At 34.0% G+C, this 18,529-nt stretch overlaps 1 protein-coding gene across 20 annotated transcripts in view; it reads right to left on the bottom strand.

The window, feature by feature from the left end:
- Positions 1–18,529, bottom strand: part of LOC106867811 (synergin gamma) — a 70,462-nt gene that overhangs the window by 8,222 nt on the left and 43,711 nt on the right. For 10 of the 20 annotated variants that reach the window (XM_089364947.1, XM_089364945.1, XM_089364950.1 and 7 more), the window contains 5 exons: positions 15,895–15,952; positions 13,360–13,466; positions 11,067–11,171; positions 1,398–2,576; positions 73–176 (listed from right to left, as the gene is read on the bottom strand). In XM_089364947.1, coding sequence (XP_089221073.1) covers positions 73–176; positions 1,398–2,576; positions 11,067–11,171; positions 13,360–13,466; positions 15,895–15,952 — 1,553 coding nt within the window. Of the gene's footprint in view, positions 1–72; positions 177–1,397; positions 2,577–10,466; positions 11,172–13,359; positions 13,467–15,894; positions 15,953–18,529 lie in introns of all 20 variants that reach the window. The other 10 variants (XM_089364934.1, XM_089364935.1, XM_089364941.1 and 7 more) reach the window with 1 other exon arrangement.

The following is an 18,529-nucleotide window of genomic DNA, read 5'->3' as shown; positions in this document are numbered from 1 at the left end:
AGGCATTAACAAACAATTAGATTGTGAATTCTAGGTAAACAAAGGCATTAAGCTGGAAATCCAGAAACTTACTTGGACATCTTGAATAACACTGCTGTATCTATCCCTTGCTATTAAGTTCTCTTTGTTTACAACTGTTTGAGGAGGCACAGGTTGAGGTAATGTTGGCATTGTTCCTGGATAAACAAAACGACCATAACCATATAGCAACATAAAGAACATTTAAAAAAAGAAAAAAAAATCTCAGATAAAACAGCTCACAAGTTAATATTTGTATTTCTGATAAATAATCCTTTCTAATATTGGCACAAGGCCCAAAGTTTTGTGGGAAGGGAACAGTCAAAATTTGAAGGCAAGTGGATACCCAATTGGTACTTTATTTTATCAACCCTGAAAGAATGACAGGCAGAGCCGATCTCGGTAAAAATTAAACTGAGAACATGAAAATGGACAAAATGACATTTAGCATTTTGTCGCACATGCTAACAATTCTGCCTTTGTATTTCTAATAAATAATAATTCTTTCAAATTTTAGCACAAGGTCAGCAATTTCAGAGAGAGGGGTTAGTTGATACCACCAAGTCCACAATTTGATTGTACTTATCTTAACCCTGAAAGGAGAAAAGGTGAAAATTGAAACTTGAAACATAAGGAGTTGGGAGAATGAAGGTGGTGATGGTGGTGGCGTTGATAATGATGACAACGATGATATCTTACTTAAGCACAATATGACAACTTGGGGTGAAAGAGTGTAGTGGATTTAATCAACACCAGTTCATAATTGGTGCTTATTAATGTAATGAGGAATAAAGAGAAATCAGCTCAACTTTCATTCAGCTATACAGTACTGCAAGAGTACTGTGAGAGTTAATGGGTGGGGCACTACTCATACTACTTCAGGATATAAAGCAGACTTGAGTGCATGCAATAACAAAAAAATATTCTCAAGAAAGTGTAGAACATAGCAGGTATGGACAAATCAATCTGTTGCACAGCCTAGAAAAGTTGAAAACAAAAATTTATATAAGTAAATATTATGTAGATAATTAGGGTAAATTCCAGCATGTATGTATGTGTATATTTTTCTTTTGTTATCTATGATATCATATTTGCTTTTCCTTCCCTCACCACAACAATCTATACTTCTCCTGATTACCAATGAAATATAAACACTTCACCGAAATGTAAAATCTGCATTATTTAATTTCTATGTCTGAAGAATTTCTAAAAGGAAATTCCTTACATGTCTATCTAACATGTAAAACTTTGTCATTCCTATTACCAAATGAAACGTGTAATGGTGAATGAATAACAAAACTTTTTTCCTTCTTCCTCTTTCGTTAAATAAATAAATAAATAAGAAAATAAATTTCTGAAGAAATAGCATGGAAACTTACCAACAGGAGTTTCAGCAGTAAGGTTTTGAACACACCTATTTTTATTATCATCCGGCACATTCTCTCCGTTATTATCACAAATTTCACCCCATCCCTGGTCATCATTTCTAAATTCAAGACTGTCAAGAGATTTAGATTCAAGAGTGGTTTCTTGTTTCTGTAAAGTTTCAAAAGCTGGAAATTCTGAACTAGACACCGATTGGCTGTCAGCGGCCATGTCAGGATCTCTTTGATTTTGTCGTCCAGCCGAATTGTAACTGAGTTCAAGACTTGACACAGACTGCGAATCTTCTTTCTGGAACTTGTTGTTATCCTGCCAGCTCAGACTATCAGTGTCCTTTGAAGAATGACTATCTTCATCAGCAAAATCAAAGTTACCAGGTTGGCATGTGGACTGGTTTTCACTTGAGTAAGCTTCAACATTTCGACCTTTCGGCATGTGCACCGGTCCTGGTCGTAAGTTCGAACATGGGACAGAAGCTGGGAAACCAGTTCTTTCAGTGAAATCAAAACTATCAATACCACGAGAGAAACCACCAAACTCATCTTCTCCTTCAACGGAATCATCAAGTGGAGGTGGCTCATGGAATAAATCGATTTCAGATGAAAGATTCAGACTGACATTAGATGCAGAAATTGCTGAAGGCTGTTGTTGAAAGTTTTGAGAAGAGCCAGCTGAATTGTCTAGTTTCACTTTTGCTTTTTCCTTCTTTGAGGCATTTCTTTTAGTGCCTTCGACACCATCATTTCTAGTTAATGTGTCTTCATGGCTTATAGTATTTTCTCGAGGCACGTTCTCCCGCACTTTGAAGAGACTCAATATTTCTCTTCTCTGTAAATTATCTTTCACAATAGTCACAAGAGAAGATCCATTGCTGTTAGCTGAATTACCAGACTCAACATCAAAATTGCTTCCATCAGATTCAACTGATTGCTTTTTTTCTGAGAAAGAATTTGTTGACGAACCAACTTTTGGTGGATGAATCGAAGTGTTTTCACCCGAATTTGGTGCCATTTGAGTGAAATCCGCCCAGTTATTCAGACTGCTGTTGGATGATACTTGAAATTCTGCCCAGCCAGGATCATCATCATCAACAGGATTTACGTTTGATGCCAAAACACTGTTCTTCACTGCAATGTCATAGGGAGGAGGAATATTGGACTGGGGGTCATGACCGGCTGTAATAATAAAACGAAATAAAGAAAAGGAATAAACTAACTTGTCTGATAATCACAATAACAACAGGATAATATTTAAAATAATACTACATACTTTGGTTAATTCATGTGTAAGCTTTCCTGATTTTTTTTTTTTTTTGCAAGGCAAAAAAGAAAAGAAAAACAAAGAACTGTTATATTTAAACAACAACAAGGTTACATAACAAAATGCCAAAATAAAAAAGAATCATTTCATTAAATATAACAGATATTAATGAAGTTGTAAACTGTTATTAAATTAATAAGGTTACAGCATAAAATGGATAAAAGTCAGCTTGTGCTGAACACATGCAATTTGAGTTCAATAAATAACTGAAAAGAAAAGAAAAATTACTTTCAGTATACTGATCAAGTGGAATATGAATCTAATAACAGGTTTTCTGGGGTTTTATTATCGATTTCAAATAATTTTTTAAAAATCATGCACAAAAAATACTTACTTTAGGAGGCAACATTCCTAATACTGTACCAACTAAATATGTTTTTCCTTGTTATAATAATTTCTTTATTTAATAATGTTTTTTTTATCATTAATTTTCATTCTTAAAAAAAAAACACTCTGTTCAACTTGTTAGGGTGGTTGGACAGAAGTTATATGAATGATCAAATAAATTGCTTTTAACAATGACACAAGGTCAGAAATTTAAAGGAGAAATTAAATCGATAAAATCATACCACTTGGTACTTTTATTTTATCAACCTCTGAAGAATGAAAAACAATGTTGACCTTGGCAGGAATTGAACTCAGAATGTAAAGACGTGGAAGAAATACCACAAGGCATTTTGTCTGAAGCACCAACAGTTCTACCAATCCATTTGATTTTTAATTTAAATTTCAGAGCTGTCTCTCTTAATTTAATCATGATGCCAGGACGTTGGGTCATTTTTTTTTTTTTACTTTTTTCTCATCACTAAAGGTGAAATTTTGATCAATTTAAATTTCTAGGTTCACCACATTCATTATGTTAACACTCATTAATCTATTTATAGCATAGTGATTAACAGTATAAAATATATTTTAATGGATTTCCAAAGTTTATAAATTATTATATTTCTTAGTATGCATACAAAAGCTTCTGTTCTATCATGACAGCTACAACCTAATCATACCAACTAGCAATCCAGTTTTTTTAGGGTCACACCGTGCTGTGCCAATATAATGTTAGATAAATATAGTGGTAGTAGTAGTAGCAGTAGTAGTAGTAATGATGATGATGATGATGATGATGATAATAATAATAAATTCCATCCGAGGATTATTAATGTTATTATTATATATAAATCATCATCATCATCGTTTAACATTGACTTTCCATGCTAGCAGGGGTTGGACGATTTGACTGAGGACTGGCGAACCAGATGGCTGCACCAAGTTCCAATCTGATTTGGCAGAGTTTCTACAGCTGGATGTCCTTCCTAATGCCAACCACTCAGAGTGTAGTGGATGCTTTTACGTGCCACCGGCATGAGGGCCAATCTGGTGGTACTGGCAACGGCCACATTCAAATGGTGTTTTTACGTGCCACCTGCACAGGAGTCAGTCCAGCAGCGCTGGCACGACCTCACTTGAATGTTTTGTTCACATGTCACCAGCACAAGTGCCAGTAAGGCGACGCTGTTAACGATCACACTCAAATGTTGCTTTTTTACATGCCACCAGCACGGAAGTCAGACCGCTGCTCTGGCAGTGATCCCGCTTGGATGGTGCTGTTAGCGCTCCACTGGCATGGGTGCCAGTCATTAAATATATATACATATATACACGGACACATATAAATATATACATATATACACGGACACATGCACTGTCTACTTTGATGCTTATGTATCAGTACATAGTACCGAACTTGAGTGTGTTCAATGCATACATTCAAACATAAGACACCTGATTGTGACTGGAGATCAAACTTATTGAAACATAATGTAGATGTAAATATTGAAAAAATAATCATTGTAGGGTTTATAGACAGTCTCGTCTCAGACATTGAATTTTAATGCTAAAATTTAAATATAAGAAATTAATAGATAACAACAAAAACAACAAAAATTATGAGAAATGAAACTATAAGATTGAAAAATAATACTGTTTCTAGAATCATCATTTAATGTCAATTTTAATTTAAAATAATTTTTTAGTTTCACAGTAAGGTGAAAATAGAGCTGAATATACACTTCTTGAAAATTAGTGAGTGTCAACTCTTAAGAGCTGACACACTCATTCACATACACCTACACATTCATATCAAGTTCTTAAGGAATAGATGAGTTCTGTAGGTAAGATCTTGGCCAACTTCATCCTTAACCTTCAAAGCAAGTGTCCTGCTACTGAATAAACTCCAAGCACTACAGAAACTATTTAAACAGGCCTAGACTACTAGACACACAATAATAGTAATTTCTTTTGAGGGTAGTTGGCTGTTATTTCTATCAAGTCAATCAACTACAAATATTTTGCTCATTCAATGGCTCAGAAGTCTTCATTTAGATGTATAGTGCCATCTATATAATAAAAAATATTTTAAGTACAAATTTGTCCTATTATTTCTTTGTTTAATTTCAGGCCTCAATGGAACAAATGTGATGTGTTATGGGACTGAATTCTGTTTAGAGGAGGCTAGATAGGCACTACTTATTCAGTGAGAAAGTATGGGATGTAACATAGATATGATATTCTTGATGCAAATACAAGTTTTTTTTATAATAATTTTAGTCTTTTAAAATTGGCTTCACATTTTGGCCAACAATTCTGAGGTAGGAAGGGGTAATAAGTCAATTATATCAATGCCAGTGTTTGACTGATATTTATTTTATCAACCCTGAAAGGATGAAAGGCAAAGTTGACCTTGCAGCATCTGAAAATTTTGTTTAATATCACAATTAGATGCAAGCTTTTTAGTTTATTCTAAGACTATTCCATATTTTAATAAATACCACCAACAAAAATTTAGTTGCTATTACTGTCAATTTGGTAAATAAATGTAAATAAAAACCAAGACAAGTGTTACTAAAAAACTATGTTAAACATGTTTTACAAAGGTATTTTACAAGTAATTGCTGACAATGAAATTACTTAAGTAAATATCTATGTAGACAATAGTTTACATTTAATATTGGTTCAGTTAAGGTAATTACATTTTTTTAATTTAAGAATCAACATTGATTTATGATCAAATTAAACATTTACTTTATAAATTATGTTGTTTAATTAAGAATTATCTATCAACAATAATAACAAAATAAAGAGAAAAGATTTTTACAAACAACATATATAACATACATAGATCATAAGTGCAATCAGAAATTTACAACAACAGAATAATAGATAAATTGGTAAAAATATACAAAAAAAAAAAGAAGATAAAATAGTTAGCCAGCCACCCCAAACCCACACAAAAAAATTAAAATTTCATACAAAATGCAACAGGAAATAAGCCAGATGTCAAAGCGCAGTTCCCTGTGATTTAATTCACATATTGAAAGAATGGTAAGGGGGAAAGGATTCTTGGAAGGAGTTTCTCAAAAAAACGGTGATTTTGAGAATATTGTTGGCAAAACTTTCTTAACAACTGTAGCATTTATCAATATATGTTTTATTCGGTAGACGGTGAGTAAAGCAGCTAAGAAACAGTCTTATATCAATAACCAAGTGGCCTCAAAACATCTTTGTGGACAAAGGATTGACGGATTACTTTCCAAAGGTGTCACAGCTAGTTTGTTAACTTCAAAAAAAATTTATATATATATATATATATATATAATGAAGGTGAGGCAGGAGAAGGTTCATTTTTTTTTAATTGTATAAATTCAGCAACCGTCAACAATAATAACTTTAAATTCAGTTTTACCCAGCCAGATATGTCTGAATATTGTGAGCATAGTAAAAGTAAGAGCAGAGGCTAAAGAGAATAATGGTGATGATTAAAAGAACAAATGAATAATATATTCGTATAGTAAGTAAAAAGATGTTAATTTAAAAGATAGATGAAATGCCATCATTAGCCAGATCCTAAAACAAGACCCAGCTTAATGAAGTTTATGAATCGCAGATAAAATAATTAAAGACCCATCATAACAGGGAAGAATGATAAACAAATTAATAAGAAGGAATAAATTAGCTATGAATGATGATGAGATAAAAGATGAATGTAACAATGAAAGTCCTTATAGAGAGTTCCGAAGCTGATAGGATTATTTCTTAATGTTTAGCTAACAACTATGACAATGTGGTATTTAGTTATTTACTATATTGACTATTGTAGTGTTTAGCTGTCAACAATAGTAATTAGATAGTGTTTAGCTTAATACAATGAAGTGTTATCTATCTACAATACTAATTAAGTAATATTTTGCCATCTACTACAAATTTGATAAAAGTTCTCACTTTTATGCTAGTTTTGATCTAGTATTTAGATATCTAATAAAGTGTTTAGTTATTTTCTAATTTGGCATTGTTGTGCTTAGCTATCTAGTATGGTGATAAAGTGTTTACTTATTATTCAGAACTTGAGTGATGTAGTGTTTAGCTATCTATTCCTGTGATAAATTGTTTAATTAAACTCTTCTTTGGTGGTACTGTGATTAGCTATTTTTGTTGTGATAATAAAATCTTTAGTTATTTTCTACATTGGTGATGTTGTGCTCAGCTATTTCCTCCAATGATAAAGTGTTTAGTTATTTTCTACCTTTGATGATGTAGTGTTTAGCTTGCTTCTATAGTGATAAAGTGTTTAGTTATTTTCTACATAGGTGATGTTGTGTTTACCAAAAAAAACCACAGTGATGAAATGTTTAACAATGAACTAGAGTGACAATGAAGGAAATGTTTAACAATCAACTGTAGTGATGACATTAAGAACAATAGAAACATTAATATGTAAGACAAACTACAATAAATATATCCAAATGTATGTTGTGAGAGAATACAAAAAAAAAAAAACTAACTATAACATCAACATATCAAAAAAAACAACCCAACATAAAGCAGACACCACATGCATTCTCTCTTTCACACAAAACCTTAGTTAAAATGTACAGTTGTCATTATGCATGTGAATTATTTACTGTTGCATTCTGCAAGGTGACAGGCATTAGACTGTGAGTTTGAAGACAACAAAGATTTACTGACAGCTCTGGTTACTCAAGTTAAAAGGCAACACCAATAGCAATATCTAAAAAAAAAAACCCATGTATATGTGTTGCACTTCCAGCAAAATGTAATAAAAAATATAGAACCAAAAATAAAACAAAATGAAAAGATACAAAAATCATTTAGAGTAAATTAGAATGAAATATACTAATTTAAGATAATCTTATTTCTCTCCAGTAAAGCAAAGCTGCTAAATGAATTGCCTTAACATTTAAAAACTAAATTTATATTCTTTAGTATTATTGTTTATGGCTTTTTGGAAGAGGATGACCCAGGAACGCATTGGAGGAAACTGAAGGAAAATGATCTCCAGATGTTGAGCCTTCACTTATATACACCACCCTGTAACTTAAGTGTACCCCCACCATCACATCTTCACCTTTTCTGCCCTCTCTCTCCTCTCTCTTTCCTATTGAGGTAACCATGTATCTCCTTTACTGCAAGACACCTGCTTCTGTCCATCTATTCATACTCTATCCTCTCATCACCAGGCACAAGGCTACTTCCCTCAACACTACTCCTCACTCATTTGAGGGGTTTTGTCTTGTAAGTTATTTGGTGACCTCACTGGTGCTGGTGCCACATAAAAAGCACCCAGTCCACTCAGTAAAGTGGTTGGCATTAGGAACGATGCCAAAGCTGATAGAGCTTGGCACAGTCTTCTGACTTGCTAGCTCCTATCAAACTGCTCAACCCATGCCAGCATGGAAACCGGATGTAAAATGATGCTGATGATGATAAAGATGATAAAGGCTCAATGACCAAATTAAACGAGTTGGGGTTGGCCAAGAATGACCAACCACTGATTCATCAATCTTCCTTTTTAATTCTGGAAGGTTCCAAGCTTTTTAATTCTGGAAGGTTCGAAGTTTCAGTTGTCAGGAATATAATCTTTGAATAAAAAGCTGTTGTTTAAAGCTAGGTCTAATTTAGAGTAATTTGTGATCAAACACATTCCAGCTTTGATTATCCCATCTTTATTACAGGCAAAAAGATGTGATTTGAGTGATATTTGATTATTATTTCTAGCAAGCTGAGTGCTCATATTAAGGCTCCTCATGGATCAAAAGGTGTTTTAGATTGGTATCGTTAATAGTTAAACTTAGACATTATTAGACTAGAAAACAGTGAATTCTTTTTAATATAACAATAGAATAAGCACAGAGTAATTATGTCAGTGAAAGAGTGTTGAATTAATAAACCTACATGAAGGGGTACCCATACACATCAATGACTGGGAGTAAGAAGTAATGTGGCACATGATAAACTACAGTTCCCTACAGAAAATAACATCTCATCTACCATTCCTAAAACATCATATTTATCAAAAGGTAGGTAGCAGGGATATTTTGTAGGTATTTGTAATATAATACAGAGCAGAAATATTCTTAGATGTCTAAACTGATAACATGAAAAAACTGATTCTTTTAATTCTATTAGTACAAAGAGAAAAAAAGGGATAGGTGTATATTCATAAACGTACATCTATCTCACTTTTGGAAGTTAAACAAAATCGATAGCATCATCAAGATTTTCTCAGATGCTATGGACATCACACTTCTTTGAATTAAGAACAAGGACAAAAAAAAAAAATTATGACTAAAAATGGAAACTAATTAATAAGCTAATTACTAATTAGTATAGCTGAATATTATTTTAATAAACGAACAAATAATGAAAAATATTTCTTAAATAACATGAAATAAATTAATGATTAATAAGAGAAAACTAATTAAAAAATTTATAAACGAAACAAAATAACACAAAACTGATAAATAAGAATGACTGGAAGCACACATCTGTACAGGGTGAGTGAAAGCAATTACAGTGAATTGTGCTAGAAGAAAAGTAGAATTTTAATTTTATGAAGCAGAAGAAGAATGATACACTGAGGAAAGTGAAAAAGGGAGAGAAAGGAAAGCGGAGAAATTTTAGATTTTAAATCTAGGAGCAAGTGAACTATTTCTTTGCTTTCTCTAATTATAGCTAATAAGAACCTAACAAGTTTTTTTGTCTTTTTGGTTTTTCCGTTGTTGCTGTTCCTTGCCAAAGATAAGGACGGAGAACATTAGTGGAAGAAGTGGAGATGAACAATAGCCCAAGTGGAAAAGGAATAGAAAAAAAACAGATTTTTTTTTAAAAAATCATATCATGAAATGAAAATAGAGGAAGAAATTAAAAGAAGTAAAAAGAGAAATTTTAAGAAAATTGTGAAAATTAAATAAAAAGAAAGAAAAAAATGTTATGGTGTAAGTAAAAGAGAAAGATTTTCGAAAATGGTAAAAAAAGATTTAAATAAATCACAAAGAATGTTGTAAGAAAATGATTAAAGCAAATGATGAGATTAATGAAGAAAGTAAAGCAAGAGTAAAATAAATAAATGTGAGGCAAAAGACTAAACTGAAGCAAATACTACATTTAGGGAGAAGGTAGACTTAATGTGAAGTAAGTTAAAAAGAAATGAACTGAGTAAGAAGATCAGAGAAAGAGAGAGAGAGAGAGAGAGAGAGAGAGAGAGAGAGTCATAGCAGATACAATATATATATATACAGAAAGAGAGAGAGAGAGAGAGAGATGGAAGTAGAGATATGAAAAGAAAAAGGTCTAAGTAGTGAGCCGTGGGAGAAGGGACTATGCAAGTAGTGACAGTTATGACAGCAAAGTAAGTTAGTCCTACAAAGACCTTTGTGCTGACCAATGTTTACCTGGCTGTAGAGCTGATTGAAAATCTGCCCAATTCTCAGTGGTGTTCTGGTCACCCGATTGTCTACTATCATTTGATGTGCTATCAGACTTCTGGTTCAAGGTAGATGATGCACTCGAGAGAGACATGGATTGTAAATCGTCCTCGATGTAGTTTAATTGCCTGAAGACTGCATATTTGTCTAACTGGTTGGTGGCCATTTCAATCTCCTTCTTCATAGAATGTATTATTGGCGCGGCTTTGAAGTCAGAATATTCATCTTCCACTGCGTTAAGATCTGCCGTTTTGAACTCGGTGCATCCCTCTGCTTTCTGTGCCTTTATTGAACTTAAGTTGGCAAATGAGCCAACGTTTACAGTGCTGGCTAAATTATTTGCTCCCGGGGGTTTACTTAATAAAGGAGGAACTATTTCTCCAGAAGGAAGTGGGGTAGTGGTTGGAATTGGGCTTTTGGGAGGGGTTTGGGGATTGTTTGGAAATAAGGTATCCCCTAAATGAAAAGATCTGCGCGTGGAAGATAAATTTGGGGAGGGAACCTGCTGCATATTTCGGCGGCTCTTAAAATCGTCAACATAAAGATCGAGGGCTTTAAAGTCCTCACCCTCGGACTGCTCAGAAGTACTGAACTGGCTGGTGTCATCACTTGGTTTACTGTCAGCAGACTTGAAGTCATCGTAATCATCATCAAAGCTATTTGTTGAGGTACCTGAAAAAGAAATTATAGTTTCATGCAAATACTTGTAAGTAATTTTTACTATTTCAAAGCTATCTAAAAATTACAAAAAAATAAATAAAAATTAAAAAATTACAAAAATGAAATTATAAATACGTTTAGAAAATTTTTCAGAAAAATAACTTATGAAAAAAAGAAACTATATTTAAAAAAATAAATTAACAATCTACCTATTAAAAATAAATTAACAATTAAGACAAAAATAATTTTAAGTGATTCTGTTGCCCAGGAGCAGATCTATAATCAATATTATGACCATTAACCCTTTTCTTAGACACCAGCACAATCAAGATCACAGCTATCTGTTGTTATTGTAATTTCCTAAGACAACAGGGTGTTATTTGAGGAATAATAAGCTGATGTTTCTAGCTAGATGAATAAATGTTCAGAGGTTTCCTCATACATTTCCAAACAAGCAACATACTGAGAGAATCCTGATTTCCTGCTCCAGCAAGGCCCCAGGACCAGATCTGATATGTATTTCTTCAACTAAGACAAACGACTTGTACATATTTAAGAGTCCTACTTAGAAACACTACAGAGTATTCAAAGATTTAAACTAACAAACTTATAATAATGGTTTCAAATTTTAGCACAGGCCAGCAGTTTTTGAAGGATAGGGGGGAAATTGATTACATCAACCAGCGACTTGACTGGTACTTATTTTATTCTTTTCTACTCAAGGCACAAGGCCTGAAATTTTGGAGGAGGGGGCCAGTCAATTAGATCAACCCTAGTATGCAGCTTGTACTTATTTTATTGACCTGAAAAGGATGAAAGGCAAAGCTGATCTCAACAGAATTTGAACACAGAATGAAAACAATGGATGAATTGCTGCCAAGTATTTTGTTTGGCATGCTAAAGGTTCTGCTGCCTTAAACATACTTATAATAATAACCACAACCATTGTATTGCAGAAAAAGGTATTAGGATAACGAAACATTATTTTAATTTTTTGAAACAAGTCACATGAATATTTCCATAGGTAAATATATTACGAAATAATTATTTGGCATTTATTGAAGTATTTAAACATTCACACACACATTCACAAACACCATAATCAATTTTACATCCATTCTCCATGCTGGCATGGGTTACACATTTTAACCTAATCCAACAGATTGGAGGAACACATCTTGCCTTTCCTAATATCAACCACACTACATAGTACCCGGGGTACAGTCATAGCATCAGTACTAGAGAGGTTGCCTATAGCTTGCAAGAATAAAGAGCCCTCTCAAATGATGGAAGAATAGGAGAGAGAGGGATTACTATGAGTTGGTTGGTAATACTTTAATCATTGATTTCTATAGTTTAGATAGGTTTAACCCTTCAGCATTCAGATCATTCAGTCAAATGTAATGCTCATTTATTCACATTAATTTAAAATAATCATACATTATCTTGAGGTTTTGAGATCATAATGATGTGATTGATTATTTTTAAAATGACATTGAAGAGCAGGAGTGAGAGGCTAGATATGGCTAGTTTGGGCCTGATATGACCAGTTTAATACTAAAGGGTTAATAAATGAAAACTTAACCACCACAGGATTAACAACTTAACCTACTAGTTTGTCTTAGATTATTCCTCACAATTTGTCTTTCAATTTTCACTGATTTCAATGGCAATGTTTCACAAGATGTTTCCTTAAACTATTCGAACCTAACTGAAATTCTTGACACCTCTCATTTGCAATGTATTCTTCACATTTGAACATCTAAATATAAAACCTTTGTTTTACAATCAAAAAATCTGATAATCTTGATGGTCTGTTAATTCCTATCAAGCCTAAACGAAAGGTTTGACAAGAATTAACAGACTCTTAAAAAATGGCACTGATGTAAACCAAGGAAACTTTGGTGATACAAATATGCAAATAGAAATATTAGGGATTTCAAATTTTGGTGCAAAGCCAGCAATTTCAGTAGGGTGAGTTGATTACATCTACTCCAGTGCTCAGAATAATCAAAAGTATAAGTTGAGAATACATTCATGTTTGGCCCTTTTACACATCTTTACGGGAATCCTTCAACAACCTTAAACTTCTATTGTTTCCTTTCTGACAGTTTATATTTTACATGAACATTATTTATTAAATTACAAAATTATGACTAAATCATTAGAGAAGGAGAAAGATAATGGTAAAGATTTTTACCTGAAGAATCATCACTGCAGAAAAAATTTCTTACATTCGAATATTTATCCTCAGCACTTAGCTCTGGTAATGCTTCAAATGCAACTTTAGTTACAGGTGTGATAGAACTGTAAAATATTAAAAATGCAACTTAAAAAAAAAAAAAAACATATAACTGCAATTTTTTAGGAATTCTGTTAAAAAATTTATTTGGAGAAAAGACAAAAGAAATGTAAACAAAAACAGTTTTTGTTTACAACCACTTTTGTTTTCAGTGCTTGCATGGATGGGATAAATTTCTGTTTCATATTTTGTTGGAGCTTTTATTATTGTTGTTGTTGCTTAAGAACAGGTCAACCCTGATCAGATAAATGTTGCAGTCAGGACCATCCTGTTTTTTTTTTTATTTCAGAAATAGTAAATCAATCCCATCTCAGTACACTAATAGGCAATATAAATGTTGGTTGATTGGTTTGTTCAGTCATTCCTTATATCACATACACAGGAGGAGGGAGAGCAAAAAAAGAAAAAGAGGAAGAAAGAGAGATACAGAGGGAGTTATCTTAACAGTTGCAGGATGAGTGCACATAGGTTTGATGGGAGGAGGAGGAGGAGAGGGAGTTAATGACAGAGTAGTTGCAGGGGATTTTATACAAATGAGGAATTTGTATTTATTTAATTTTTACTTGAAGGAAATAAATATTTTTCTTTTGAAAATTAGTATTCATTTCATCATTTTGTATAGTGCCACATAAAATGCACTCAGCACACACTGCAGAGTGGCTGGCACGAAGAAAGGCATCCAGTACTAGAAGCCAAGCCAAATCAGACTGGTACTTGGTGCAGTTCTCCAGCTTGCTACCTTTAGCACTCAGCACACACAATAAAGTGGTTGGTGTTAGGAAGGGCATCCAGCTGTAGAAACCAGGCCAAGTCAGACTGGAAAATGGAAGTTAAATGATGATGATGATACTGGTGACCAAGAAACTTGATAAAAGTTAAATTATAGTTATTGTGTGTATGCCATCATCAACATTATCATAATAACTTCCCTGATATTTCTCCTGGTGGCAACAGTATCCTTCCAAAATTACCTATCATATGATGGATAAAAAATCCAGTTATCTAATAGTCTATGAGGCTACTAACTCTGTTGTCAACAAAGAGGTTCTCTTGCTAAGCAAAGAGTAGATTATTCAATGCATGTGTACAAATTGTGATGTTGCATACAATAGTGAGATGTAGGTACTGAATGTAAAAGATGTGCAAAAGTCAGAAAGAAACAAAACAAGCATGACCCACAGAGTGAGTAATGTTAATGTGCAGGAGCAATGAGGCACAGATGAGCTGAGAGAAAAACTGCATATAAGAGAAATCAGGTGTAGCATACAACAGAGACAACTATACTGGTATGGACGCATAATGTGAGCAGATGATGACATTTGGAGGGAAAAGTACCGTAAGATTCATGTGGAACATGAAAAACCAAGAAAGAGACACAAGCAGAAGAGGTGAAAGCTGATTTCTGAAAGTTCGATTTCATGAAAGAGATGACAAAGGAATATAACTAGTGATGGAACGATGTGTTGGAGGAGATTTGTTAAATCCAGGAAATAAAAATTATCATCATCTGTAGAGGTTCACATCTACTAAAGCAACTGTTTTCTAGTTGGAAACCCTTCTTACTATTAACTGACTGCTCAACTACAAAGTATGAGTAGAACTGGTGTGAGAGTTAAGGGTTGATGGAAAGCAACGGTCACAGTGTAACAAACGGGAGTCAGTTGCTGAGATTTATGTATCCTGATCAGAAACACAAGATACTAAGTGAAATAATATATATCAGAGCAGTAATGTCAGAAACTCAATGCTTACAAAAGTGTTCATTACAAGCATAGAGTGTAGTTGTTTATCAAGGGCTTAATAAACTACATGTGATTATATAAAGAGAGAGAGAGAGAGTGAGCGGGTAGAGAAAGAGAATAACTGCAGAGGATGTGTTAGAGAATGGGAACAAATGAGGTAAGCTTGCTCTGCTGAATGTGTAATGTCAAGCATGCATGTTGAATGATGGACAGGTCAAAAAGTGTCGTGTTATCCAAGTAGAAGGAACCTGCAGAAGAGGACAACAAAAATATGTGAGAATAGGTAGGGACTGATCACAGAATTCTAGGTATTTTGGAAGGGACAACTAAGGGCTGCAACAAGTAGTGAGAGACTGTGCTGAAAACAAACTGACTCAACACAATCCAAAATCAAAGACAGACATATGATACAATAGTTGATTGAATGGCAATTAATTGACTGAATGAAGAGTAATTGAATAATGATTGACTGAATAACAATTGATTGAATGATGATGATTGATTGAATGCTGATGATAGACTGAAAATTGATTGATTGACTGAATGATGATTTCTAATTTAAGCAGAAAAGCAAAATTTCAGATAATGATATATCTATATTGCTCAGTGAAAGCCTTTCATACACAACATACTGCACAGTTTGAATTTACTAAATAAGCAGAATAGATTTTTTAAAAAGTCTCAAACTCACTTGCAATTTACTTGGGTTACATCAGTCACAGGTGACATATTAAATTGGTCCAAAGAATCTAAAATAACAAGAATATATTGTTTTTTTTTTAAATTCTCAAATCATAATATAACAAATGATATTAGACATTACAATTTCCAATATGACCCACATTTCTGCTGATACGCAAGAGTTCTGGTGAGTTATCTTGTGGGAGATAAAATGTTGCAGTCTAAATAGAGAGACATTTATTTCAAAACAGAACAGCAAGCATATTTGTGGTGTAATCATTAATGATAACAAGCAACAAGCTAGAGATACATGGTCCGGGACTGTCCGTCACATCACTAGTACTTATTTCTGATCATGTGACATAAAATCATGTGACACTACGAATGCTAAATCTCCTTCACTGCATTCCAAGACGTAATGAAGCTTTCTGTGTTTTGAGAAGACCTTAGTGTTGGAGCTTGCATTGTAGGGCATTGTTTTATTTGATCATCATCATCTGGTCAAGCTTGCTCAGACATTTTTCACCTGCACACACACCATCCATGTCAGTCCTGCATTAGTTGAGGGAGGTCTTCAGGGAGGTGACCAGTGTCCTCTGGAGAGATGACCTACATACATTGTATTTGGATGACCTGCTTCAATACAGCCATGCTTTGGCATCCATAGCAGTAGGTCACTTGCCAGCAATGTCCTGCAAAGCACGAGTGCCTTTCCCTTATAAAACTTGGAAATAAGCAGGAGGTTGCTGTACAGCTTTTTTTGGTGGGATGAAATCTCCAAGATATATTATCAATATTTGATATTGATATATTATAGCTACTAAACTCTGCTTGCGAAGACCTGTTGAGGAAAGTGAATTTGAAATTGAAATCGAACCAAATCCGACGACTGGCACTCATGCCAACCTCTCCTTCATTGGACACTATACTCTGCTTGCGAAGACCTGTTGGGGCAAGTGAAATCGAAATCGTAATTGAACCATATTCGATGACTGGCACCTGTGCCAGTGGAGCACTAACGGCACTGTCCGAGTGTGATCATTGCCAGAGCAGCTGTCTGGCTTCCGTGCTAGTCGCACGTAAAACAGCACCATTTGAGCATGATCGTTACCAGCGTCGCCTTACTGGCACTTGTGCAGGTGGCACGTAAAAAGCACCCACTACACTCTCAGAGTGGTTGGTGTTAGGAAGGGCACCCAGCTGTAGAAACTCTGCCAGATCAGATTGGAGCCTGGTGCAGCCATCCGGTTCACCAGTCCTCAGTCAAATCGTCCAACCCATGCTAGCATGGAAAGCGGACGTTAAACGATTATGATGATGATGATGATTAATTGTAGTAACAATATGCCTAGTACCACAATTAATCAAACTACTTTTAAATGACTTTAATTCTGTCTTCATTTTTCTATCTAGAAAACACTGAGAAAGGGTTTGATATTTAAATTAAAAACATAACATTTAATTTGTAGTTAGTTTAGCTAATTTAGAAAATAGCTCAACAAAACACAATAGCATATAATTAAAAAGAAAACAGATTTCTAAACCTGAATAAGGACTGCTGGCTTGTTTAATTGTCAAAAACCTGTTTTAATTTCTGAGGTTTAAATAATAATGAAAGATATTGGAAGTTGATGAAAATATGAAGATAAAGTTTGTTGTATATCAAGGGTCATATAAATTTAAAATATTACTGTAAACAACTGTTAAAATACCAGTCATATATTCAGGTTGATTCAGTTAACAACATTTCGCTGATATACATTTGTGGCTTTTGCTTCTGTGCAAGAAATCTGCTTGTGAATATATCGATCTATACTGAAAGAACATCATTACTGAAATCTCCATCATTATCATAATTTCATTTTCTTCAATGCTTGCATGGGCTGGACAGAATTCTTTTGTTAGAGTAGATTTTCTATGGTCAGATGTTCTTGATGCCAAGTCTCACTTGTTTCCAAGCAAGGTAATATTCTCCATTTTTATCTTTATCTTTTACTTGTTTGAGTCATTAGATTGCGGCCATGTTGGGGCACCACCTTGAGGAACTTTACTCAAATGAATCGATCCCAATACTTATTCTCTGTCTAACCCTGGTATCTATTCTATCAGTATCTTTTGCCAAATCACTAAGTTACAGAGATGTAAACACATCAACAACAGTTGTCAAGTGGTGGTGGAGGACAAACATAGACACAAAGACACACACACACACAACGAGCTTCTTTCAGTTTCCATCTACTAAATCCACTCACAAGGCTTTGGTTGGCCTGGCGTTGTATTAGAAGACACTTGCCCAACATGCCATGCAGTGGGAGTGAACCCAGAACCATGTGATTAGGAAGCAAACTTTATACCACACAGCCACGCTTGTGCCTATAAGATGAAAGGCAAAGTTCAACTTGGCAGAATTCGAACTCAAAATATAGAGACAGACAAAATGCTGCTAAGTATTTTGTCTGGCATGATAACGATTCTGCCAGATCACCACCCTAGGGCAGGCATATTTTTCGTCGAAGGCAAGAAATGGACATCATTTGATTGACGGTGATGTTTGTTTACAACCATCACATGAAGTTAAAACAAGGGTACAATTACACACACACACACACATATTATATTGGCACAGCTCAGTGTGACTCCAAAAA

This window comes from Octopus bimaculoides, chromosome Z, assembly GCF_046866305.1.
Source record: "Octopus bimaculoides isolate indiv1 chromosome Z, ASM4686630v1, whole genome shotgun sequence".
Classification (NCBI taxonomy): Eukaryota; Metazoa; Mollusca; class Cephalopoda; order Octopoda; family Octopodidae; genus Octopus; species Octopus bimaculoides.
This window is presented reverse-complemented; position numbering and strand designations above follow the sequence as displayed.